Source organism: Chiloscyllium plagiosum, chromosome 10 (assembly GCF_004010195.1).
Source record: "Chiloscyllium plagiosum isolate BGI_BamShark_2017 chromosome 10, ASM401019v2, whole genome shotgun sequence".
Classification (NCBI taxonomy): domain Eukaryota; kingdom Metazoa; phylum Chordata; class Chondrichthyes; order Orectolobiformes; family Hemiscylliidae; genus Chiloscyllium; species Chiloscyllium plagiosum.
In genome coordinates, this window is record NC_057719.1 from 72472583 (window position 1) to 72500303 (window position 27721).

The 27721-nt window shown below is 40.2% G+C and overlaps 1 protein-coding gene across 2 annotated transcripts in view; it reads left to right on the forward strand.

Annotated features, from left to right (window-relative positions):
• The window catches only part of coch (coagulation factor C homolog, cochlin (Limulus polyphemus)), a 63336-nt gene that overhangs the window by 22660 nt on the left and 12955 nt on the right, over positions 1-27721 (forward strand). For both annotated transcript variants that reach the window (XM_043698475.1, XM_043698474.1), the window contains exons 5-9: positions 9322-9455; positions 10268-10330; positions 15382-15441; positions 25538-25685; positions 25810-25913. In XM_043698475.1, coding sequence (XP_043554410.1) covers positions 9322-9455; positions 10268-10330; positions 15382-15441; positions 25538-25685; positions 25810-25913 — 509 coding nt within the window. The remainder of the gene's footprint in view (positions 1-9321; positions 9456-10267; positions 10331-15381; positions 15442-25537; positions 25686-25809; positions 25914-27721) is intronic.

Sequence of the window (27721 nt, forward strand, 5' to 3'; positions counted from 1 at the left end):
ATATTAAATTCATTGATGTGTGGACGGAGGGGGATGAAGGTGAGTCCTTTGCTGAGGACTGATCGGTCGTCCTCAGTGAGGGGGCGGTGTGGAGGGATGGTGAAAATTCGGCAAGGCTGGGAGTTGGGATGTGGTGTGGGCGTGGAGCTGGGATGGGGGCGGGGCCATAACTGGAGTGGGTGTGATGGTGGGGGGCATGGAGGTGGAGTCATGAGCAGGGATAGTGTTCCCCTCAGGGTTCTGGGGGGCGGGGATGGTGACAGTGGGATCTGTGGGGGGGGTGAAAAAGGAAGAAGATACTGAGAGAAGTAGCCTATAGGCCCTCTAACAGTAGCTGTATGGTGGGACAAAGAGATCAGGAGGTAATGAGGGCATATAACAAAGGGGGAGGTGATGATTAGTGGTATTACTATAGGCCCTCTAACAGTAGCTGTATGGTGGGACAAAGAGATCAGGAGGTAATGAGGGCATATAACAAAGGGGGAGGTGATGATTTAGTGGTATTATTGCTAGACTGTTAATCCAGAAACTCAACTAATGTTCTGGGGACCTGGGTTCAAATCCTGCCATGGCAGGCAGTGAAGTTTAAATTCAATAAAACACATCTGGAATTTAGAATGATACTATGAAACCATTGTCAATTGTTGGAAAAACCATCTGATTCACTAATATCCTTCAGGGAAGGAGACATGGTTACAGGAGATCAAAACTGGGAACTAAATATTTGGGGGTATGTGACTTTTCAAAAAGATATACAGGAAAGAAAGAATAGTTGGGGAGCACTTGGTAGTGCTGGATAGAATGAGCATAAAAGCTTCTTTTGACACCCAATGCTGGATTAACTGCTGTCCTTCAGTTTGCATTTGGGAAGACCTGAGCCACTGGCTTTGATACCTACTGCAAAATATGTTCTCTAGCACCTGATTCTGCCTCTTTCCCTGACTAAATCTCAAATTTGGCTCTGCAGTGATCTTCTAACCCATCACCAACACCTTACATTCCTACCCGTACATCATCGCCTGACTCCATCTTGCCTGTTTGTTTGATATTGAAACTCTTGTGTGTGCTTTCATTGCTTCTAGACATGAATAATACAATGCGCTCTAGGCCAGCATCTCACATTTGACCCTCCGTAAACTTGAGGCTTTCTCTGGTGTCAGTGTCTTTACTCACAATAACTCCCTCTCCCTTTGTTCACTGACCTATACTGGATCTCAATGAAACAATGCTTCAATTCAAAACTTCACATTCTTATTTTCAAAATCTTGGTCTTAACACACTATCTCCCCCCGTCTCTGTAATCTCCTCCAGCCCCACGTCCCTTTGAGATACGGGCACAACTTCTGACCTCTTCAGCATCTCTGGTTTTAACTGTTCCACCATTGATGACTTGTGCATTAACTTTTCTGAATGTCAGATCTGAAATTCCCTCCCTAAATCTCTCCTACCCCATTTCTGTCTGTGAAGAACAGTGGTACCTAAACTAAACATCACCTCCTCCACTGGTGTCACAGAAACAGCACTTGGGGTCTTCTGCACTGAAACAGCGATGGCAGCTGTGGAGGGGAAATTTTGACGGGACAGACCAGGACTCACTGCCAGACAGCAGAGGAGCACTCGGTGAGCACAAAGCAGCCTTTAACCTTTGAAGCACTTTGAGTAGTGGGTGTTATGTGGGCCCGGGATATTTGTGCCATTGACTTGATGCAGGCACTCACAGCAGGATAACTCAGCACAGCAAACAGAAACATGGCATCATGCAGCTGACACCACAGCTTCAGTAACGGCTTCAAATTTTCTCCTGTTCCTGTTCAACTTGGCCGATTACACAGGGGTCTCCTCATCCTAACCCTAACCTGTGGCTGCTGACCCTGCTTTGAAGGCCATTGCAAATTAGACTGGAAGTGGGGGTGGCAGAGGGAGAGATGTTGGATGAGGTGCTGAGTTCTGTGCATTGTAGGAAAGTAGGGCTGAGTGCAATGGGCAGAATTTTATCAGTGCCATGCTCTTCCTGACACTAAAACTGAAATAATATGTCATTTGTACTGTCTTTCATAAGACCATAAGACATAGGAGCAGAAGTTAGGCCATTCAGCCCATCGAGTCTGCTTCACCATTCTGATGAGTTTCTCAATTCTATTCTCCTGCTTTCTCCCCGGAACCTTTGATCCCCTTTCCTGTTTGACACAAGTATACAATTACATTTTAAAGCGCTGCTGGCAATTTGTGCAACTCAGCAGCTCCTTGGTGCCACCCACTGTCAGCTAACAATGCTGCAGTTACGGGCAGGCTCTTACGGAGCTTTCTGTTCAGCACAGAGGCTGTGTTTCACTGCCAGGATTCTGCAAGCGAAACTTCCCATCAGGAGCTGTCATGTCAGATCATCAACAGAGAACAGCCCCATGATTCAGCACTGACTCCTTGAAGGTTCTCTTCCAGTGTATCAGGCAGGGAGCACTCTTTCCTGCAGATGGCATCAGAAAACCCATCTTCCACAGAAATGGCAAAGCTGGTGAATGTTATATATCTCTGTGTCCAATTTTGATTTATAACACAATGGGGCTTTTTATTATGTTAAAGGTAAATTTGATGTCTGCCACAGCTGTGGTGGTAATGATCTTTCTGAAATGGGACTTAAACCCACAGCCTCTGACACAGACCCAAGTCCTAAACAATGAGCATAAGAATCTCAATTGACACTTCAGTGCAGAGCTGAGGCCGCTCCACTGTCAATAGAGATGTTAAACCAATATCACATTTGGTGGATATAAAAGGCATTATTGTGAAAAGATCAAGGGAGTTATCACTGGCTGGTGTAGAGCCCCACATTAAAATCATCGCACAGATTACCTGGCTGCTCTCACATTATTGTTTGTAGGATCTTGCTGTGATTGAAATAGTGACCGTGTTTCCCACATTGCACACATGACTACACTTTGAGAGTACTGCATTAGCTGTAGAAGACTTGGAGCTGTCTGGTGATTGTGAAAGGTGCTGTCAAAATGCAAGTGCTTTTCTTTTATTAAAATACAAGTTGCTGTTGCTGTTATAGCTGAGGTTCGAGAAAAAGGAGCCATACATTTCAGATTAAATGTGAGTGGTATAAAACTGATTCAGGGAAAGGCTGGGATCATACCAGGGCCTGAGCGATGTGCTCTCTGGTGAGATGTGTGCTAGAAGCAGATGAGAAACATGCACATCTTCACATCGAGGTCACCTTGCTCCATCTTTGCGCTTTTTACAAGCGATGTGGCGAATTTCTCACTAAACAATAATGAGTTGCCAACGGAAGGGATTATTGCTTGTTAAAAGCCTTGTCGATAGCACAACTCATCTCATTAATATTCAACTTCATATCAAACCAAAGGCATCAGACAGCGAGAGCATTTGACATGGGAAAACAGAGCAGCTAACCGGAGAATTCAGCTCACCGCCTACTCCATGCTGTGTGGAACCAAAAAGAATCTCGGGGCATGATTCACAGGCATCAGTCTGTATATGACCGTTGACATCCAGCATCTGCCAACCCCTCACAGCCATAATGGCACCACTCTGTTCCACTTCAGGCTGTTTAGGAAGCAAGACCTGCATTGGAGGGTGTACCAGCAACTCACATTGACAGGCTGCGCAGGGGTACTTTGCACACAAAGACATGCACCCAGTTCGCACACTGGAACGGGTTGTATCTCAGGGCTGTTTGCTTGCTCTCTTAGTCTTTCCACACTTAGTTCCTAACTGTTTGCTGGCACAATCCCTGTCTTGCCATGTCATGCCAATTAGAGCAGTCACATAACCAGGCCTTACCTTGCTGCGTAGCAATCCTCAGCAAAAGGAACGAGGATTTTGTGGTACAGCAGTGTGCTACAGCAATCTCACAGTTGCATTATGTGCCAGCTACTTCCACAACAAACACATGGCCAGGGCAGCAAGCAGGCACCAATGAATCCGAGGCTTTGGGGAATGATCCTCACTGAAGTCCATGGAGGCACCCATCTGTCATTGGGACCTGGCAGAATAGGTCAAGGGCAGCCTCTCATAACAGTCCAGGAGCTGGCCACATTGAGACATCTGGACAGAGTGCTCTCAGGCAGAGGGTTTGTGCTCTGGGAGTGGATCATGGTCAGTCCTGTAGTTCCATGTTTACCAGTTCAGGGGTTTATGGCGAATGTGGTCGAGATATATACAGCCTCCAGTCAGGGGTCTCAACCAGGGAGATTGCTCATAGGAGTGAGCCACAGTCATTCATCAGCTCCACCCGCAGAAATGAAGGGGAAAGGGGGAGTGAGGAAGGGTGGTCGTTGTTGGATAATGAGACTTGACAAGTTAGTCATCAAATCCGATGCCTGACCTGCTGTGCTTCTCCAGCACCATGCTCTTGACTCTGACCTTCAGCATCTGCAGTCCTCACAATCCTGACAGTGTGGAAGCAGGCAATTCAGCCCATCGACTCTGCACTAACCCTCCAAAGACCATGTAACCCTGCATTTCCCATGGCCAATCCACCTAGCCTGCACATCCCTGGACACTATGGACAATTTAGCATGGCCAATCCAGCTCATCTGGATACCTTTGGACAGTGGGAGGAAACTGGAGCACCAGGCAGAAATCCATGCAGTCACGGGGAGAATGTGCAAACTCCACACAGATAATCACCCAAAGGGGGAAATTGAACCTGGGTCCCTGGCGCTGCGAGGCAGTAGTGGTAACCACTGAGCCATTGTACTGCCTAGTTGTTGAAGCTGAGAACTGCAGGCTGGGGGAGGTGGTTTGAGCAGCTGTAAAAGGGCAACAGCATCTGCAAATGGTGGGTGCATGATAAAGCTTTGATGGGAATGGGGTCATGGAGGAAGGAAGGTCTTCAAACTGGGATGGGGTAGCATATGACCAGTCCTGGCTACCAGGAAGGTGATGTGGATATTGGGGGGCTCAGCAACACATGAATATGGAGGCTGCAACCCTCCAGTGAGAAGCACTCACTGTCACCTTCCATCATGCTGCAACTTGAAAATGTGCAACAGAGAAGAAAATGGCTGTGAGTACACTCGGAGTGGGCAAGGTCAGTGACTCAACCTGGGAGGGAAGAGGCTGCTGAACCCACTAAGGATTTTTTTTTAAAGAAAAGAACATTACAACAGACCCACAAACTGTTAGGATACAGCTCTGCATGGTCCCTAATTCCTGGTCATCTTAGTCCATTGGCCCCTGGTTTGTAGCTCCCTGCTCCAGATTTCACTGACCAACTCATTCACAACAAATGTTTTAGATACAGAGGATGCAACAGGACAGGGATTTGAGTGTACAAGGACAATAGGCATCAACAGCACCCATTGACTGTGAGGTGCCTTGTTCCTCTTGCTTCCAGATGACAAAAGAGGAAGTGCTGGAAAAGCTAAAAGGTCTAAAAATTGATACATGTCCTGGCCCCATTGGGCTACTTCTGAGGGAGGTGGCTAAGGAAATAGCGGAGGCATTGGTTGTGATATTTCAAAAGTCACTAGAGTCATGGAAAGGCCTAAATGATTGGAAAATCACTGTTGTAAGCCCTTTGTTCAAGAAAGAATCAAGACAAAAGATGAAAAATTATAGGCTGATTAGCCTAACCTCAGTTGTTGGTAAAAATCTAGAATCCATCGTTAAGGATGAGATTTCTATATTCTTGGAAGTGCAGGGTCAGATTAGAACAAGTCATCATGAATTTAGGAAGGGGAGGTCTTGCCTGACAAGCCTGTTAGAATTCTTTGAAGAGGTAACAAGTCGGTTAGACCAGGGAAACCCAGTGCATGTCATCTACCTAAACTTCCAAAAGGCCTTTGATAAGGTGCCACACGAGAGGCTGCTGAGTAAGGGGAGGGTCCCTGGTGTTTGAGGTGAGCTACTGGCATGAATTGAGAATTGGCTGTCTGTCAGAAGGCAGAGAGTTCGGATAAAAGGTTCTTTTTTGGAATGGCAGCCGGTGACAAGTGGTGTCCCATAGGGTTCAGCTGTTCACTATATATTAATGATCTGGATGAAGAGACTGGGGGCATTCTGGCGAAGGTCGTCGATGATACAAGTTAGGTGGACAGGCAGGTAGTACCAAGGAGGTGGGGAGATTGCAGAAAGATTTAGACTGTTTAGGAGAGTGGTCCAGGAAATGGCTGATGAAATTCAACATGAGGAAATGCGAGGTCTTGCACTTTGGAAAAAAGAATACAGGCATGGATTATTTTCTAAACGGTTAGAAAATTCATAAAGCCAAAATACAAAGGGATCTGGGAGTGCTAGCCCAGGATTCTAATAAGATTAACTTGCAGGTTGAGTCAGTGATTAAGAAAGCAAATGTAATGTTGTCATTTATCTCAAGAGGGTTGGAATATAAAAGCAGCGGTGTGCTTCTGAGACTTTATAAAACTCTAGTTAGGCCCCATTTAGAATATTGTGTTCAATTTTGGGCCCCACACCTCAGGAAGGACATACTGGCACTGGAGCGTGTCCAGCAGAGATTCTCATGGATGATCCCTGGAATGGTAGGCCTAACATACGATGAACGACTGAGGATCCTGGGATTGTATTCATTAGAGTTTAGAAGGTTGAGGGGAGATCTAATAGAAACCTATAAGATAATGCATGGCTTAGAAATGGTGGACACTGGGAAATTGTATCTGTGAGGCGGGGAGACTAGGACCTGTGGGCACATACTTAGAATTAGAGGGGGTCAATTTAGAATGAAAATGAGATATTTCTTCAGCCAAAGAGTGGTGGGCCTGTGGAATTCATTGCCCCAGAGCACAGTGGAGGCCAGGACATTAAATGTCTTCAAGGCAAATTTTGATAAATTCTTGATCTCGCAAGGAATTAAGGGCTACAGGAAGCGTGCAGCTAGGTGGAGCTGAAATGTCCTTCAGCCATGATTAAATGGCAGAATGGACTTGATGGGCCAAATGGCCTTGCTTCCACTCCTATGTCTTATGATCTTATGGCTGTCAGCACAGACCTCCATCCATGAAACCCTGTCTGTGACCAACCATGAAGTGATGTCTGATGCTGTGACCAAGACATTTGGATTTACTCAGAGAGACTAATAACCAGGCATAAAGTTAAATCTATGATATACAAAAGTGCAAATGTCAACTAAAATCTGATGTTGCTCTTGCTATCAAAGTGCCCTCAATAGGTTTCACCCATCTATCCGTCCCATTACATATACTCCCTGGTTCTGCAGCTGGGATGGAGGGGCCTTGCTGATCCTGAGCTGGTGAGGGCCGTGCTGACCCTGAGCTGGTGGGGGTCGCACTGACCCTGAGCTGGTGGGGTCGCAAAGACCATCTTCCAGATGCATCCTCTGAGGCCTTGGTACAACCACCCTCAGGGATTGAGGTGGCTTCTGGGGCAGCCAGACATTTCTCTGCAGAGGCCATTGTGATATTGGAGGTACCTGCAGAATATAAGAGTGAAAGTGTCATGGCCAATGGTTAGAAATTGTGTGAAATGAATGATGCTGACAGTGGAGTTACTTTGAAAGTTGAAGTGGATTGAGGAATGGTACTAACTCAGTTGGCAGGACATGGATATCTCAGCACCTCGGGAGGAGCAGTCGTTGTCCTTCTCTATAAGGGTTCAGATTCTAGTAGGAAGGGAGGAACCTAATGTTGGGCACCCCTCGATGTGTTGTCTCACTGAACAAGAAGGATCTGAGGAAGGGCCACTGGACCTGAAACATTAACTCTACTTCTCTCCACAGATGCTGGCAGACCTGCTGAGATTTTCCAGCAGTTTCTGTTTTTTGTTTCCGATTTTCAGCATCTGCAGTTCTTTGTTTTTTTTGTGTGTGGCCTCGCTGTGCCCTGTTATGGGTAACTGGCCAATGAGAGAAAGGAGGGATTGAGTGAGATGAGCATGGGCAGGAGAATTGTTATGCTTTGGCGGAGGTGGGCGGGCTGAGTGACGGTGTGAGAAGGCAGCACAGAGACTACACAGGCTAGTGGTGTGGGAGATTGAGGAGGGTGAGAGGAGGTGTGGGAAGGTGTAGCAGAATGGAAAGCACGTGCCTTTGTGGGGGGTGTGGATATAGAAGCAGTGAGTGTGAGGTAGTAGAAGAAACAGTGCAGCATTCACTTTAGTGGGGCAGAGATAGTCATTTGACCTTCTTACGGTATTGCTGGGCATTCCTCCAAATTCTCATGATGGCACTGACCTGGGTGGTGAGCTTGGACTAGGCTGGCAGGGTCCAGTGGCATGTCCACCTCTGGCAGTTCCCTAGGAAGAACACAACCCTCCTTTGCCCACCCCCGCACCCCGGACCTCCCAGGTCCCTGCTGGAGAATCACAACACCAGCATCCCCTTCTTAGACATCTTAACAAAAAATCTCTGAGTGAGCAGGATAACTTCATCTTGCAGTATCCTTTTAAAGATGGCACAAGCACAAAGGATGTCAGTCTCTCAGCGGATTTATGTTAAGTGGTGAGTTGTTCCAGCAATGGTGTGTTAAGACAGGGCCAGAATCAGATATAATGGATGCCTTGGAGTGGGGTAGGTAGTTAATGAGGCATTTAGTAAAATACAGCAAGAGAATTCACTAGGTCTCGCCACAAAATTCATTTAGTGATTCACCACTGAGGCAGTAATCATGCCAATATTCAAGATTAGGGTGGAAAATGGAACAGATTGGGTATATGTAATTAAAACATTTATCTCGCACGCAAGATTTCTCCTGACATGACCGAACTGGAAGAATGAACAATTGCAGTATTGTAACTTTTATTTGTTCCTGTGCATGACATATTTCGCTATTAACATCATATCTCCATTTACTTCTGTGAATTGAACACTATGGATTTTGGAAAATGAAAAACATGACAGAAAGTTTCAAAATCTAAATCAATCAGCAATTTCAAATATTTCTCCTTATTGTGGAGTTACCCTTTTTTATTTAATTGGGACCTCTAAAAATAATAGCCATCTCATTTTTATCATGAGCAATGGGGTTTCTGTAAAACTGTTTGCTAAGCTTGGGATTTCCATATTGTAACCATGTAAGGAGTAATGCTTTGGTAATACAACACATTCAAATGTTTTTTTTCTGAAAGCTAAATACTAATTATTAGATACTGTCAATGACATGTTCCAAACTAATATTTGGATGCTATTTCAATTCATGACATTGTAACTAAATTAATAAAATTATGTATCTATATAGTCTCAAGGTGCCTAACAGGTTACGAATTACTTAGTCACTTTTGTAAATGACAGCTAACCTACACTTACAGGGACTTTTTCCCAATTGAAGGGCTAAAGATTTAATTTTCTCCAGCTGCATTGTCTTTTCTTGTGGTTTCTTCCAGTGGTGTGATTAACACTCTGGGAGGAGGAGTTCGTCTTCAGAAACTACGAGGACAGAAAAATTATCAATCCTCTACTGCGAATGGGATAAATTCGTTGCCACTTACTCGATGGATGAGCTCCTTTTCAATCTCCAGTGAGCAGCCCTTTAATATCCTCAAAACATTCAAATTGTAAATAAACAAATGAGGGTGAAAATTTAATTACTAAAACACAAGTTGTGGAAATGTGAACAGAGTAAATGTTTCCTTTCTCTATAATTAACTGCCTGCTAATTAAACTATACATTTTTATTGCTGAAAATGTGTTGCTGGAAAAGCGCAGCAGCACATTTTCAGCTCTGATCTCCAGCATCTGCAGACCTCACTTTCTCCTATACATTTGTATTTCAAATTTTCTGAAAACACAATTTTATTAACATTCATTAAATGTGGGGAAAAGATGAATTAATTAGAAATGGCTTATGTACTCTGGCAAAATGTAAACTCCAGAGGTAAGTTTTGAAAAGTTGAACAATGCGCTATCACCAGACTGCTCAGCAATAGCTATCTGTAGGTTTGATTAAAGTCTTGTGGAATATGTTAGCATTATGTCAGCAGTCATAAAGGCTGCAGTTAAAAATATTTCCCGTAGCCTTATAATGCAAGGACCTGGGAATGCAAATTTAAAGTCTGGAAAGAGATGCAGAGAAATGTTATAAAGAACATTTCTATGCAGTGAGTGGCAATAACCCCTGGAATTTGCTACCCATGAGAATGATTTCAAAAGAAAGCTAGATGGACATTGAGGAAGATTAACCTGCACAGGAAAGGCTGTTGATTCGGAGAGTGGGACTGTCTAGATTGCTCTGACGAAAGTAAGAATGGGATCCATAGGTCAATTAGCCTACTGTTATTCATTCTATTACTCTTAATTTGCTTGAAATCTTAACTTTAATGTCTTCTGCAGAAATTGGAAGGAAAGCGCTCGAAGTATCTGGACCACCAAAAGCAACAATTATCCCAATGGCTGGTTTGTATTGTTCAGCGGGAAATCACATCATACTGTATGTTGCCGAAATAGATTGAAATTCAATGCATTAAATCTGAACGCCAATTTCATTTTACAAGATATAAATCAATTTTGTTTAATTTTCCAAGTATATTTGGTTTTTAATTCCTATTTTGAGTGGATAAAAAACCCCAAACCTAATATCAACTTGCCTAATATCGTGTTTCTTTTAATATTTGATTACTTCATCTTAATCATCATAAGTAGTATTACATCACCAGTTGCAGACTGTCAATTAAATGATTGGTAATATTTCGAGAAAGAAGACGAGGTGTTTTCTGCAAAATGATTAATCTGAGTCTTTGTAGCTTGAATTTTAACTTTTCCTAAATGGTGGTTATAGTAAGATGAGACTTCTTGAACATTATCAGATTTTCTTCAAGGTAATGATATACAGGGGATTGTAAGAGAAGGCATTCTCTGGAACCTTACAGATTCAGGATCCAGTTCCGTTTGACCTGACTTCATGATACAGCTTGTTATGCTCAACAGCCAGTAACTCTTCATTCTACATACCCCACCCACTGCACCTCCACAACATATAATGTTATGGGCCAAACCAAACCCCCTCAAAATATACGAAGAAGGTAGCCTAGACCCTAACATCTTCTTATTTTAAAGACAAGTGCCAAGTGTGGTGTTCCAAATGCAATTCGATTGGTTAAACTAACAGTTTTGAAGCAAGACACACTTAATTCCTACACTACAGTTAAAATGCAACAAAAGAAATTGGAATAATAACTCAACTGGAAAACATAACAGAATACTAGATTGACTACTAAACTGTAACTGTTCCAATATAATGACATTCCATAAACACACTCTTGGCAAAGGCAAATGCAGTAAAATAAATTGTCTCATACGCAATTCTCCAGTCCAGGAAAAAAAAATCAAGAGAAAACTTTTGAGAGAAATTGTAATAGGGAGCAACATACTGAAGCTACCAAACTCACCTATCAGAAGCTCCTGTATGATATTGCAGGCTGGATGTCAAAAAGCTTCATTTGCCCACACATTTCAAAACCACTTTTTAAAGATTATCCTCATTCAAAAGGTCACATGTCATTCACATGGACATGATTTACAATGCTAGTCTTCTGTAAACTTAAGCAAAGATTTCTGTTCTTTCTGAAACAAAAGATTTTCGCTCATTAATTGGAGAAGCAAGATTTCCTCAGTGGTTTCCACAGTGATTTTGGAACTTTGAATATTGCTGCAAAAGAAGACCTTTCCTACGTCAATGTATCCCTTTTTTTTCAGTTGTATGAGAATACTATCTGTCTCTGACAAGGAGATTTGAAAAGCTTCTGTAATTTTTTTCATTCTCCGAGGCATGATTGTATTGTGAGACTGCTGGGCATTTAAATCAGCAATCTCTTTGAGGCAGTTATGTTTAACCTGATTAAACTTCTTATGCACATGTTCCACAGTTATTCTTAGATTAAAAGTATAGTTAACCTTTACTCCACGGTGATTGTTACAGTCTTTTTCCTGATCATTTTACAAATGTAAACATCTAGTCAATATCTTCAGAAGCAGATAGTCCTATCTATAACTGGAATCTTGCATCTTTATTATCTGTCACAATTGAGTTAGCCTACTCTAGATTTAACAGTTAACTTAAAATCAAAATTGGATAAACTGCAAACACAGGTGGTGATGAGAAAATATATAGAATGCCTATAACATTCTCCTGTCATCTGAAGTGATGGAAAATACTACATTGCCAGACCAGAATGTCGGGCAAAACTATTGCCTGGAATTGTTTACAGGTAGGAATATGAAGCGAAAAGGTAAAATTCAAGGTTGATGCTTCAAGTAACACATTTGAACTTTTCAAAACCTCTCTTGGTAAACCGTTATGATAAGTACAAGTTTCATTTCTTGGGATTGTTGTTCCATGTCCCTTCACAGAAAGGTGTTTGGGATTCAGTTATGTTGAAGTGATTTTTAAAAGCAAGGCAGGTTTATGCAGATTTAAAGAGAAACTGGGGTCTGCAGTCCTTCTGGGTGTGTTCTGAAATCAGCTGAATCAGCTTGTGGAATTGACAACTGGTATTATGAGGAACACTTCCTTCTCCTTTTAAGTGAGGAACTATTTTACATTCAGGCTTTTTTTTAAATAAGGGAAATAGTGCATACAATTAAAGGTGACTGAGAAGACTCCTATTGTTGCCTGTGAAGCACTTCAGTTAATCACAGATCAGAAATAATTACTGCACGCAATGCAGTGTTCTTGTATAATTGTATTTGTCTAGAGGTGCAGAAAGCTTGCTTGAGCAGAAACAATCAATTCAGAATTATTGCCAGAGTACAAAAACATAGTGGTTGCTGCAAACAAATAGCTTATCTGTAGTTTCTAAATTTATGAATTTAGTTTCAATAATCCAATAAAAATGGAAAAAATCTAATTATATTGATCTGAAAAGATTGGCAATATCTGTACCGTTTTCATGACCAACTATCAAAATGAAATATGTGAAAGACATAACCACATTTACCATTATTTCCGTACAAATATTTTAACTAATAGCAATTTGAGCTTTAAGAACACTTTTCTAATGCTTTGATTTTGAATGAATATTGTCCTGCCTTGGACACTAACCACTGTAATATCTTAATCAGCTGTTCCACCGGAGTGTATCTCTCCTGCTACCACACTAGTACAGGAAGGGGGTCTGTGGCATTGCATTATTGATGTGTACCTAGAGCAGGAAGTTAGCACCCATTCTGCTATGGCCTTGACTCACACAGCACTAACAAGAGAGACTCCGAGATGTCACAGACCAAAACCATGTTGCATTAGATTCCTGCCTCTTTCCCACACGTTCTCTTACACAGTATTAACATCTGCACAGTTATAGGTAAAAAGGTTCAACAAATGGAACTGTTCCAGCATGGAATTTGTCTTCCTTTTGGCCTTTACTCCGGTTTCCAAGGATTTAATTATTTCAACTCAGAAACCTTTAGACATTCTGAGACCTGGACCCCTTGCTCCCAGAAATTATCTGTTCAGCAGCAGCACTCTGTTGTGTTGTAGTGATGTGGTCCTGAAACAGTCAAATTCTGCAACTCTGTATTTTGGCTTTAAACACAGCCATCACATAACATAGTGCCTTCAGAATCATTTTTTTGTGATCAATCTGCTTCACCCACCAGTGAACTGGAGTAAATTACAATTGAAATTGGTATACTTGAGTTAGAATAATGATAGTGTTATCAGACCTCTTTGCATTTTACCTTAGAGAGCCTTCAGATTTAAGAAACATTCACTAAGGTATCCATGAATTACCTGAACAGTCAGATTGGGGAAAGTAACCAAACATGGATGAGGGAAAACTCAAGAAGGTCCAACCCAACTGATGACCATCTGTAAAGATCTCAGTGTCTTAAGATTTTTGCTTAGCTTTTGACATCTCAGATAAAATTTCCACTCCAGGAACAAGCAATGTTTCAAAGCTGTGCAGATTTATGAATTACATAAGAAAGGAATACCCCACAATTAGATCTATCTTTCACAAATTGGAGATACGCCATTCCCCTGCAAAACTTGTGAATAGAGCAAACACTTTAGTTCAATCAACCCAGAACCACAATTGCTTTTGCAACTGTATCTCAACATCCTGCCTATTTCTAAAATTTTACTCCAGCAGTGAAACTTCACACATATGACTTCTATACTTTTCCACACAAAATCCTCTCAGCTGGGTAAGAAAACGCTGCTTCTATCTCAGGTCAGACCAGAAGTTGCCCACTTATCTTTCCACGAATTCTCCACCTGGATGTTTGAGGCAAGAGTCTTCACAACAGAAGCACTCCAGCAAACCATGCAGACAGTAGTCCCAGAAACCACATCCCCATCCCCAACCCAAACCCTCACTTTTCTGTAGTATAACATGTTGAAAAGTTATAAAGCCACCTTAAGAGCTAATGAAAAAAGATAAGTGTGCAAGGTAAGTGAGGAGGTAGGGTGGCAAATGGGTGAAGGGTTCGGTCTCTAAGCGGGTGGGAGGGGGTTTTCAGTGACAGGTAAGTGGGTGAGAGAATAGGGTGGGTCCATTCGGGTGTTTGATGAGGGTGGGCAGTTGGACTGAGTGCCTATGTTGTGGGGTGGGGAAAAGAGAAACAGCTGGCCAGAAAGGCCAGGAAGGTAAGTGGAATGGAGTGGAGATGTGGAGTAGGTCCGTCAGAGTAATGGGGTGGGAGGTGGTGGTGGTTTTATAGTTACCTAGAACAGATTTAATGCCTCTGACTTTACCAGGCTAAGGACATCTGCAAGATCTTGGCACACATCTTTCAGGGTACATTCACTGTCCAACTATTAAGAAGATCAGGCTAATGTCCTTGTTTGACATTTCATCCCTTATATATGTGGAACACAAAATTCCTTCCAAAGATTTCAGCATCAAATTTCTAATTACAGGCATTATGTCATTGAATATGTTCTTCCAATATAATGCTTTCTGTACCCAGAAAATATAGGTGAACTGCACAAGACATCAGACTTCATTACAATTGTTTCAGTTTGCACTCTGTTTCGAAGTATATACACTTCAAGGGGCACTGCTTTTCAAAAGGAATTTCACTCATGGTAAAACCATTTAGTCTCAGAATTAGTTACTTAATTCGAGATTGCATGATCATCTGCATCCATTTCTTTTATTTTGAGACCATATGATAACGCAATTGTCTGTCAAAGTCTAATTACTGATACAGAGAAAGACAAAGTGGATTAGAGGGGGGGTTCAGAGAGGATCAGTTTGAGGTGTGCTTCTGAACAATGTTCATATAATTGAAAATGCAAAGGATTCAGCTCTCATTGCTCTTCCTTATTGTATAGTTCTGATATTTTTAACAAGTTTTCTGAAAAATGCTCCATTTTCTTACAAACAACCTTCTCCCCTTCTCCTTAGTTTTAATAATGCAATGTCATAGACTGTTTGTGCACAGATCAAAATAAAATGCATAAAAAAAATTGTGAACTAATATTTTTCATTATTTAAATACTGTAGCAAAACCAACCAAGAAAAAAGCTGCAAAATCGGGAAAAAAGAATTCAAAAGTGAACAAGGGTAAGGGTTCTTCCATGTTATGATGAAAATTTATCAAATATTATTATTTGGAATTGTGGACTCTATGGTATGGTTAAATAGGTTTTTGGTTTCCAGTGCTTGTGAAGGTCTGATCTTTTTTTATTTAAGAAAGGGTCAGAAAGTCATTTGGAACAGTGATCTAATTATTGCCCTTCCAAGAATTCATGTGATATAATTGAAATGACTCAACAAACTACTGGTGAGATAATTGCTGCTTTTTGTTGGCTTCTATTTTTTGACCACAAAAGGGAAGGCCAGGGACCAAAGTAGATTAAGTTTCAAAGAAAATGTCTGTAACATCAGAAGGGCAATTTAGTTTGTTGAAGTCTTCATACAAATACAGTTGGAAGGAAGTTTTAAGCTGCTTTTAGCAGCCTCAAAATAGTCCTAGTCAGAGATCATTCCGCATGTCTCAGGATAGACAGAGAGAATCACACGTTCGTGAGTTACATGAGGGAACATGCAGAAAAGTACTCAACAGAAATATTTACAGCCACGTCAGTTAAATATGAAACTTTAAAGTGAAGTTAGAAGTGATACTTGAAAGGAGTCAAATGTAAAAGGTATAGCTGGAAAAAGGGTTACATCTTCCTTGATGCTGTTCACAAGATTTTTCCAAATCATCTTATATATACATAGCATTTTTTTCTCTTGTGTAATAAGTTAATGTTCTTTTGTTAAAAGTGTACTGATAGTCTTGTGTGAATATGTTAAAAGACATGGCCACCACAATAACCAAATTTCAGAAATAAATCTTAAAGTTTATCAAGCTAGGTTTCATGATGAAGTCTGACTTGTCCAATGTTACCAGCTGGGATCACAATAAAACTGGGAGCTTTTCAGGATAGACATCCATTGACTGTAAGAGAGATCTGTGATTCTCTAAAGTAGGTGGAGATACTGGACATTAGGAAAGAAACAAGAGTTGTGATATATATTATATTACAGATTGGAATTTTGACATGGTAGAAATTATGAATACTTTTCTGGATGTACAAGTCTTAACAATGGACTATTTGAAATTTTTGACTAATGCTTTATTGAGTGCATTAGTGGATAAATTGGAGGTAGAAATAAAAGCAGGATGTGTCAATATCGAGTTGCTTAAAATGATTGCCAAGTACTTAGAATTAAAAGGATGGAAAGCTGAAATGATAGCTAGGAAGATAAAACACACGTAGAGTGTCTCAGTATGTCCAGCCATGAATAAGGATAGCAGATGGTCAGAAGCAACCTGCAGACTATGAAGCTGTTAAAAGAACAATACTTACTGCTCACCAGTTTGTCTTTGAAGTTTAGCAATTAAAATTTAGGACTACATCAAAATAACCTGAATTTGCAAGGGAAAAACAAATGTATGGGATCAGTGAAGTTTGAGAAAAGTTTTGAGAGTATGAGAGAAATCATAAGTATGGAAAAATTCTATAATAATATTCCAGCAACATCCAAGGAATTTGAGCATTACATGTCAAAAATCCAAGAAGCAGCAGTTCTGGCAGATACTGACATACTTCGCTCAGTTACAGGTGGGTAGATGGTCAACTGGGAAGCAGTCAAGAAATTTGAGAAACAGAAAATGGAAGAATGGCAAAGCTAATCATTTTAGGAAACAAATGGTGGGATGCCGAAAAAATAAAGGATGAAAACTAGAACCATACAAAGTGATACAATGAAATTAGTATGCTTTCATGTAATAAGGCTAGACATACTAAAACTAATTACTTGAAATTAAGTGGGAGATCCAATTCCTTGAATAGAAATACCTAAGAAATCCTTGAGAGCAGTGCAAAATTGTAAAACTGTAGTAGTGATATCATTGGAACAAGTTTCCTCAGAACCTACTGGAAATGGAGAATTATGGGCGGCACGGTGGTACAGTGGTTAGCACTGCTGCCTCACAGCGCCAGAGACCTGGGTTCAATTCCCGCCTCAGGTGACTGTGTGGAATTTTCACATTCTCCCCGTGTCTGCGTGAGTTTCCTCCGGATGCTCCGGTTTCCTCCCACAGTCCAAAAATGTGCAGGTTAGGTGAATTGACCATGCTAAATTGCCCGTAGTGTTAAGGACAGGGGTAAATGTAGGGGAATGGGTCTGGGTGGGTTGCTCTTCGGCGGATCGGTGTGGACTTGCTGGGCCAAAGGGCCTGTTTCCACACTGTAAGTAATCTAAACAAAAATCTAAATCCAGATAGTCGAGCAATTCCTTCCTCATTTATTGATAAAGACTACTGGAGGTTCTGAGTGAGAGATATTTCCTTTTTCTAAATAAAAATATCAATCAATAAAGTTATTGGGAGACACTGGAGCAAGTCAGTCTAATGAAGGAAAATAACATTAATTGGTTGCATCATCTCCCATTACATAGAGTGACTTGATAAATGGAGAATTAAATAGATTGAAAAGAATGAGTGAGGAGAGCACCCTGTGACAGACAGTCTACATCACTGAGAGGAGTGGACAGGGTGAGAACACTCCCAGATAAACACACTGACCAGGAGTGGACTTGAGTCAAATTGAAGATATAAGCAAAAATAAGATTTTTCTAGTCCATAATTAAGTTGGAGTAAGGGTAAAATAAAAGAAAGGGAAAACCTGGGCAGATACAATAAAAAAAACCTAAAGGGTTCCTTTAAATATACAAAGAGCATGAGATCAACTCGGTAAAGAGTTGGACCCATTAGGAATCATTGAGGTCATCTGAATGCACACCTGGAAATGTAGGCATAGTCCATAATGCATACTTTGCATCAATCTTCACAATGGTAAAGAACAATGCAGGCATAGGCATCAGAGTGGAGGACTGTAAAATACAGGAGAAAAAAACATAGAGAAAGAGTGGGGAGGGAGGGTGGTGCACTAGCAGACTTGTCAGTCCTAAAAGTCGGTGAATCTGTAGGCCCAGATGAGATGTATCCCTGGAATTGAGAGAGCAAGGGAGGAAGCACCAGGCACCCAGTTTCTGAAACTGGAAATCTGTTTCCAGTGGAGTTCTGCCAGGCTGTGTTGGTGTCCTTGCAGTTTGTTGTGTACATTAATGCGATTTAAACTTAAATATTGGGGGTATAATCAAGGAGTTTGCAGATGATATGAAAAATTGTAGCATGGTAAATTTCAAGGAGCTAGACAGAAACTGCAGGAGGATATCAACAGATTGGTCAGTCGGGCCATGTAATAGCAAATCGAAATGAACCTGCAATAGTGTGAGATAATGCACTTGATGAGGTTTAACAAAGTAAGGAATCATACTGCAAATGTGTTGAAGATCAGAAGATCCACAGATCCTTGAAGGTAACAGGGCAGATCAGTAAAGTGGTTAAGAATTCATGTGGAATAGTGGCCAAGGCATAGAAAAATAAGAATAAGGAGTTTATGTTGGAACTGTATAAAATATTGGTTATTCCATGACTACAGTATTGTGTACAGTTCTGATCATCACAATATAGGAAGGATCTGATCGCACCAGAGAGTGCAGAGGAGATTTACCAGGATGCTACATGGACTGGAAGGTCTGGACTTTGAGGAAAGGTTGGATAGGCTGGCGTTATTTTCTTTAGAGTAACAAAGTTAGACAGAGAACTTCACAGAGGTGTGTAAAACTATGAGAAGCCTAGATAAGGCGGGGGGGGGGGAGGGGGGGGGGGTGCTTAAGGAGGCACTCATAATAGAGGGCCAATAAAACGGGGGGGCGTAGGTGCTTACGGAGGCACTCATAATAGAAGGGCCAATAAACCGGGAAGATAGATTTAAGGTAAGAAGTATAAGGCAAAGAGGAGAGTTGAAAACAAGGTTTTTTTTCACTCATTGTGGGAATCACTGCCTGAAATGATTTCTGAGTCAGAAAACTCTTAATATTGAATATTTAAGCAGTATTTAGATATTCACTGGTGTTGCAATAGTTTCAATGGGTGAAAAGCTGGAAATGGGATGTGTATTCAGATTTTTGTTGACCAGTATGGATATGATGGGCAGCATAGCCTCTTTCTGTGCTGTAAACATCTGTGAGTCTAAGTTGTGGTTGAAGTCATGGAAGAAATCTCTACAGAAGGAATTTTATCATAGGGAATGGCTTGGCTGGATCAAAAATGTTGACTTAATTGTGGGAGAGTAAAAATCATTAGAAGTGAAAGAAAGTGAGATGCTATAGGAGAAACATTCTGGATTGATTCCAGACTGTGTTTTGTCTAGATCTCACGTTCAAATAATTGAACAGGAAGAGAAGAAGACTATGAATAAGGGAGATGATTTGGAAATTCAGGAAATTCAAAAATTGCTATTTTTGAATACTTAAGTAAAAAAAGATGAAAAGCAAGAGGCTGACATGTTTAGAATATCTGCCTTAATTTAAATGTAGTAGTTACAGCTGGAAATGAGAGACCTTTATCTAACAGCCTACCCTGAAACTGAATCAAATCAATACCTAGGTGTTATTATTTAAATGAAAAGGTGTTAAATGAGGAAAGGGAGTCTACCTCAAGAACCAGATAATAAGGAATGGATAGTAGACTTGTTTGAGTTTCCTAACAAATTTTTAGGAGTGGCTCCCAAAATTCCAGTGACACGTCACTTAGATATTAGAAAACACAGACTAATTTTTTTTATTGACCAGGATTACATAAAGATGGAATTAAATTTTGCCAAAAATACCATACATATTAGATCATGAGCACAGAAAGTGGTGGATGAAGGTACAGTTACAACATTTAAAAGATATTTGGATAAGTTCATGTATAGGAAACGTTTGGAGGGATATGGGCCAAGTGCAGGCAGGTGGAACTAGTTTAGTTTTGGAACAAGGTTGGCATTGACTAGTTAGACCAACGGCTCTGTTTCCATGCTGTACAAATCTATGACTCTATGAGGAAACCACAACTATCAATTAAACCTGTACTTTCAATTCCGATAGCAGCTTTAAAACAAAACTATTTAACTTGGTCTTGGCATCAAAAGCCAGAAATGGGAATCAGTGCTCTTTTAACGGTTATAGATGTTTCAAAAAAATTTCCTGAGACAGTGCCTTTGGGGAAAATTACGGCAAAAGTGGTAAGCAAAGAGTTTAGTTCAGTTTTTGTTTACAAGGTATGGATTACACAAAGAAATAAAATCAGACAAAACTCCAAATTTTATGCCACAAAAACAACTAATCAATTTTGTAATGATTGGGATAAAGGAATTTCCTTGTTACTGTTTGACTTTAGAGATATCTTGAATGCATCCGCAAGATCAAATTCTTTTGAACTCATGTTTGGAAATATGGTGAGAGACCTCCTTAATTAATTAAAAAAAAGTTTATAAACCAAAGCTCAGAGACTGCAGTTTTGACCTTTGTGCCACGTTTCTGAGAGAAACTGATCAAAGCGTGTGAGTTGGCCAAACAATGTTTTTTAAATGTTCAACAAGCAATGAAAACTAAATCAAATAGAGATGTCATAGATCAGAACCTTGTCACTGGAGAATAGGTGTTAGTACTGACATCTGTCACTGGGGAACCATTAAAAACAAGGTTCACTGGATCTTAGTGAATCAAAATAATCTCAATGATATGAATTATTTAATGAGTACTCTGGACTGGAGGAAAAATCAGTGTGACATGTTAATATGTTAAGTAAGACTGATGGGGAGATGGACTGGGAAGAATTGTACTTAAGGTGGTGAAAGGAACAGGGAGTGAAATAAAAATATTATAACAATTGGAAAATGAATCAGAAATTGAAAATTCAAAAGCCAAACTTTTGGTAATCAAATTGAATATTACAAGAGGTGCTTAAAATATTAAATGGAATACTATGCCATTTCCCAGAAAACAAAAACTATAATAGATTCATAAATCAATTTTGTAAATAGGCCAGGAGAAAATGACTTTGGCTGTACTTAATGTTAATGTAGGGAATGTGTTTCCCCTAAAACAACACCCTCACAGAATCAACCCACACAAGTTAGTTTGAGTGAGAAAAGAGATTACATTTGTGATTGATGATGGTGTTACTTAATTGGGTAATTGTAGCTGAGGCTCAGCTGTTGGAGCCAAATCCAGATGGATCACAATGAATGTATATCGATTATTGCAAAGTTAACACACTGCCAAAAGCAATTCATATCCAATTCCACAATTAAAGGATTGTATTGAGAGGATTGGGCAAGCTCAGTTGGTTACAAAAATATTTGTTTAAAGGATATTGGTAAGCTCCATTGACTGTGACAGCCAAAGAAATATCAGTTTTTGTATCAGATGGATTTTAGCGAAGTTGTGTTGTTTGGAATAAAAATACATCAGCAATTTTTCAATGATTTCAATGATTAACCAACAAGGTCATCAAAGGATTACGCCACTGTGTTTTGTATATGGACAACGTGGTTCCATTCAGCTAAATTTTGAAAGAACCTTTATAACACTTGAACAATTTGTCTCTTTTTAATATCCAGCAGTGCTCTTACATACAACTGAACACTTTTTCCCATCACTAAATCACCTGTGGTACTATTTTACTTATGAACCACCACCAGTAAGTCACTCATGTTCTCTAATTGATCAATTTAGAGACAAAGCCCATTAGTGCAAAGTAGACCACCAAAGGTGTGAGTGATACAGGGAGAGGGGGAAGGAGCTAAATCAAATTGAACTTGGAAGGGAAGATAAAGCACTTGATCCTCTGCAGTACCCACCTCTTTCTCTAAAGACATCAGCAGTTTTTTTTAACAGTTACAATGAGTCAGTTTGGTCATAAATCTAGTTAAAAGTAGATTTGCCAAAGCAAAAGTGACTTATTTGGACCACACTGTGTGGACAAGGCTGAATATCACCCAAAGAAGAAAATCAAGGGGTAAGTATTTGAGTTTATCCCTTCCCTAAACCAAAATGTGAAATTCTGCAATATATTGGCATAAGTGGATTTGATCAGATTTTTTTATATTCTGAATTTCAGCACTGTTGTGGTTCCTTTGATAATTTTGTTCAAGAAAGGCAATGGCTTGAGTGGCCAAAAGAATGAAAGAGAGCTTTCGACAACTTGAAAACTATATTGACCATTGCATCAGTTTTAGCAGCTCTTAATTATGATAAGGTTTATGCTGAGTTTGGATATCACTAACACTGGTGTGGTGCAGTGTTAGTACAAAAGGATGAGCTGGGAATCGAACTGCTAGTCAATTATTTTTCACACAGACTACATGCATTAACAAAAATATTTGACAGTGGAGAAAGAGACTTTGAGCCTGGTGTGGGCTGTACAACATTTCAAGGTCTAGATATCCAATACCTCAGCAGAAACATACTTATAGAAACGGTAGTCCTTTAACAACATTTCCTTAATATAACCACATACTTAGTAATGTCCTGCAATACCAATGATTTTTAATGTTATAGCTGACAGTTTGTCAGTAATAAATGTGAATGTTGTGATCAAAATGGATTTGTTTAGAATATGATTATGATGAAAATCCTCATGTTTAATGTAAATATGTTATTACTGTTAACATAAAATAGAAATAGTGATGAGGAAATATTGATAGGAAATGAAATTGCTTCCTAAAGATACTTTTTTTTGGTGGGGGAGTAGCTGAAACTTGTGACCCAAGTTTATAATCTATCATTATTTGAGAACTTGGATCTAGCATAATGTTTAATGAGTTTTATGTTTTCAGGGTTGTGAAGGACTTTTTTTTTAAAAGAAAATAATTTGGAATAGTGGGCACAAGACAGCTTTTCCAAGAATTCATGTGACTTAAGCTAAGCAATTCAACAGATGAGAGTGAGATAATTTATACTTATAGTTGACTTGAGTCTTAATGACCAGAAAAGGAATACTAGGGAACAAAAGTTGAGTTCAGAAAGGTTCATGCAAGCAAAAGGACAGATTAGTTTGAGGAGGTATTTAGGCCAGCAGAGATGAAAATAAATCTTTAGCAGCCTCAACGTTGTCCAAGTAGGTTACACTGTCCATATATCTCCGGGAGGCTGAAAGAGAATGTCATCTTGTGAATGTGCAAAAAACTGAAGGAATTGGTTGCTATTGCCTTAGTTAACTAAAACAAAATTAAGGTGAAGACAGAAGTGATACTTCACTGGGGTTGAGTGGCTGTAAGTGTGTTGTTTGGAAAAAAAGGGGCTGCCTCTTATTTCTTTGGGATAATAACTCATTTACCTTTGTTAAAAGTACATTGGCAGCCTCATATAAATATATTTATGACTAGGGACAGGTGGAAAACAGGAAGCCTTCAGAAATGAGGTGAGAGTCCAGAGAAAGTATATTCTTCTTAGGGTGAGATGAAAGGCTGGTAGACATAGGGAATACTGGATGACTAAAGAAATTGAGGGTTTGGTTAAGAAAAAGAAGGAAGCATATGTCAGGTATAGACAAGGAGGATCAAATGAATCATTAGAAGAGTATAAGGGCAGTCGGAGTATACTCAAGACAGAAATCAAGAGGGTAAAAAGGGGACATGAGATAGCTTTGGCAAATGGAGTTAAGGAGAATCCAAAGGATTTTTACAAAGACATTAAGGACAAAAGGGTAACTAGGGAGAAAATAGGGCCCCTCAAAGATCAGCAATGTGGCCTTTGTGTGGAGTCGCAGGAGAGGGGGGAATTACTAAACTAGTATTTTGCATCAGTGTTTACTGTGGGAAAGGACATGGAAGATATACAATATAGGGAAATAGATGGTGACATCTTGAAAAATGTTCATATTACAGAGGAGGAAGTGCTGTATGTCTTGAAATGCATAAAAGTGGATAAATCCACAGGACCTGATCAGGTGTACCCTAGAACTCTGTGGGAAGCTAGAGAAGTGATTGCTGGGCCTCTTACTGAGACATTTGTATCATTGATAGTCACAGGTGAGGTGGCGGAAGACTGGAGGTTGGCTAATGTGGTGCCACTGTTTAAGAAAGGTGGTAAGGACAAACCAGGGAACTATAGACCTGTTAGCTTGATGTCGGTGGTGGGCAAGGTTTTGGAGGGAATCCTGAGGGACAGGATATACATGTATTTGGAAAGGCAAGGACTAATTAGGGATAGTCAACATGGCTTTGTGCGTGGGAAATCATGTCTCACAAACTTGATTGTGTTTTTTGAAGAAGTAACAAAGAGGCTTGATGAAGGCAGAGTGGTAGATATGATCTATATGGACTTCAGCAAGGCGTTCGACAAGGTTCCCCATGGAAGACGAGTTAGCAAGGTTAGATCTCAAGGAATACAGGGAGAACTAGCCATTTGGATACAAAACTTGCTCAAAGGTACTGAACAAAGAGACCTTGGAGTGCAGGTTCATAGCTCCTTGAAAGTGGAGTTGCAGGTAGATAGGATAGTGAAGAAGACATTTGGTATACGTTCCTTTATTAGTCAGAATATTGAGTACAGGAGTTGGGAGGTCCTGTTGTGGCCGTACAGAACATTGGTTAGGCCACTGTTGGAATATTACTTACAATTCTGGTCTCCTTCCTATTGGAAAGATGTTGTGAAACTTGAAAGGGTTCAGAAAAGATTTACAAGGATGTTGCCAGGCTTGGAGGATTTGAGCTGTAGTGAGAGGTTGAATAGGGTTGGACTGTTTTCCTTGGAGCATCGGAGACTGAGGGGTGACCTTATAGAGGTTTATAAAATCATGAGGGGCATGGATAGGATAAATAGACAAAGTCTTTTTCCTGGGGTTGGATGAGTCCAGAACTAGAGAGCATAGGTTTAGGGTGAGAGGAGAAAGATCTAAAAGAGACCTAAGGGGCAATCTTTTCATTCAGAGGGTGGTGCATGTATGGAATGAGCTGAAAAAGGAAGTGGTGGAGGCTAGTACAATTGCAAGGTATCTGGATGGGAATATGAATAGGAAGGGTTTGGAGATTTATGGGCAAGGTGCTGGCAGGTGGGACTAGATTGGGTTGGGATATCTGTTTGGCATGCACTAGTTGGGCCGAAGGGTCTATGACAGTAACTGACTTGCACTAATAGACTTTACAGTCTGTCAAGCTAGGATTCACACTGGAATCTGATTTGTCCAATATTGCCATTTACTTAGATCAATACAACATCTAATTGCTTGTCTGAGTTGCGTTTGTTCAATGAAAAGTAATTCTTCAATCCACAGAATGCAAAGCTGACATTGCCTTCTTGCTTGATGGGAGCTGGAATCTTGGTAAACGCAGATTTGACCTTCAGAAAAATTTTGTCATTAGAGTCACCAACATGCTTGGTATTGGACCACAAGGACCACTTGTTGGCATTGTACAAGTAAGGTAAACAGAAGTGAGAGATGATCATGTAAATTTCTTTCTAAATATTTGTATAAGTCAGACTTGAGTACCATTTGCATCCATTCATATTGGTATTTCAGTTGCATTTTATGTATTAATTATGCAGTGAGAATCCTAAAACTGAGTTCAACTTGAAAAATTTCACTAATTCAAAAGACGTGGCCTCTGCAATCAAAAATGTGACTTACAGAGGAGGTAGCACCAATGTTGGTGAGTGACATGGTCTCATTACAATATCCTGATTAACATTATTCTCAATTCCACATTTTCACTCTGCTTTCCAACACTTGATCAAGATGTTAACTTGAAACTGCAAATTATTCTCGAAAAATAGGGAAGTGACCTCGTAACTACAGAATATTTCTTCATCCTACCCCTTTTGCTTTTGGAGTTGCAATAGTAACATTGATTGAGATTTGGTTCACAGACAGAAAGCAAAGTTATGAGGAGGATGCAAGAAAGCTTCAACTGGACTCAGACAGGCTGAGTGAATAGGCATGAACGTGACAGATGGGATATAATGGAAATCAAAGTAAGGTTATCCACATTGGTAGAATAAAATGGAAGTTTTTTTAAAAAATGATGGAAACTAGGAAGTGTTGGTGTCCAAATAAATTTGGATATCGTCGTTCTTGAGTCACTAATAGCTAGCAGACAGGTGCAACAATCAGTAAATTAGGATAAGGGTATGTTAGCTTCATTGCAAAAGGATTTGTGTGCAGAAGTAAAACTGTCTGACTGCAATTCGATGGTGAGACTGTAACAGGTGTGTTGTGAATAGTTTTGATCTGCTTTTCTACAGAAGGATATATTTGCCAAATACTGTATGCAATCGAGGTTCAGCAGCCTAATCCCTCAAATGACAGGATTATTTTATGAGGAGAGATTGAGAAAACCAGGCCTGCAATTTCTACAGCACCAAAGAGTAAGAGGTGATCCAACTGAAACTTACAAGATTCTCATTGGGTGTGATATGGTAGGTGTAGATAGGATGTTTCCACTAGTTGGTGAGTGTAGAACTAGAGGACTCAGTTACAGAATAAAGGTTAGGCTATTTAAGTCTGAAATAAGGGTTTTCATCCTTCAGAGTGTGGCGAATCTTCTAAATTTTCTAGCCAGAGGGCTGTGGGATCTCCATCATTCAGGACAAAAATTAATCCATCTTCAGAGACTAATGACACCATGGATGTAGTCATAGCACAAGAAGATGGCATTGAGATAGGTGATCAACCATGATCTGATCATAAGGAATAGTTCTAATCTGAACTATTCTGAGCTTGCTGTCTTAACTTTCTGAACTGAGAATTGGATCTTGGCATGCAATATAAACGGCTATGCATTGTCTATATGTTACAGTGGAATGAAATTCTGATTTGTTCCACCACTTGCCACAGCCCTGAGGGCACTGAAAATCAAGTTCCACTATTCCGAAGGCCATCAATAATGTGAAATAGGACCTGTTTAATCAGTAGGTTGTCTAATGATTGGTTGTGACCACTATCTCAGATAAATGAAATTCAGTCTACAAATAAGAAAACAAAAACTTATTTATTATAATAAACACCTGCAGCAGGTGCAAAATAGATTATTAATATGCAAACATAAAGTACACACTCTATAAATCCAAACACACATTCATTTATTCACAATTAGGACAGACAAGGCAAACAGATTTTCAGAGATATTGTGGGGATATCAGCAAAAAGGAACAAAGTCTATGGATGAAGAGTACAAACAAGGGAAAATGAGGTCACTTTTTTACAGTTCCTTTGAGGTCTTGATGATGATATCATGTTGTTGACAACTATGGCAATTCTCAGTTCAGTAGCTGGTCAATTGGACTTAGGCTTGAAGAAAAAGTTTCTTTCTTTACATTGTTTATGAGTGTTACTTCTTCCTCTGTCTCTCTCTCTCTGTCTCTCTCTCTCTCTCTGTCTCTCTCTCTCTGTCTCTCTCTCTCTGTCTCTCTCTCTGTCTCTTTCTCTCTCTCCCTCTCTCTGTGGAAGAGAGTGGGTGAC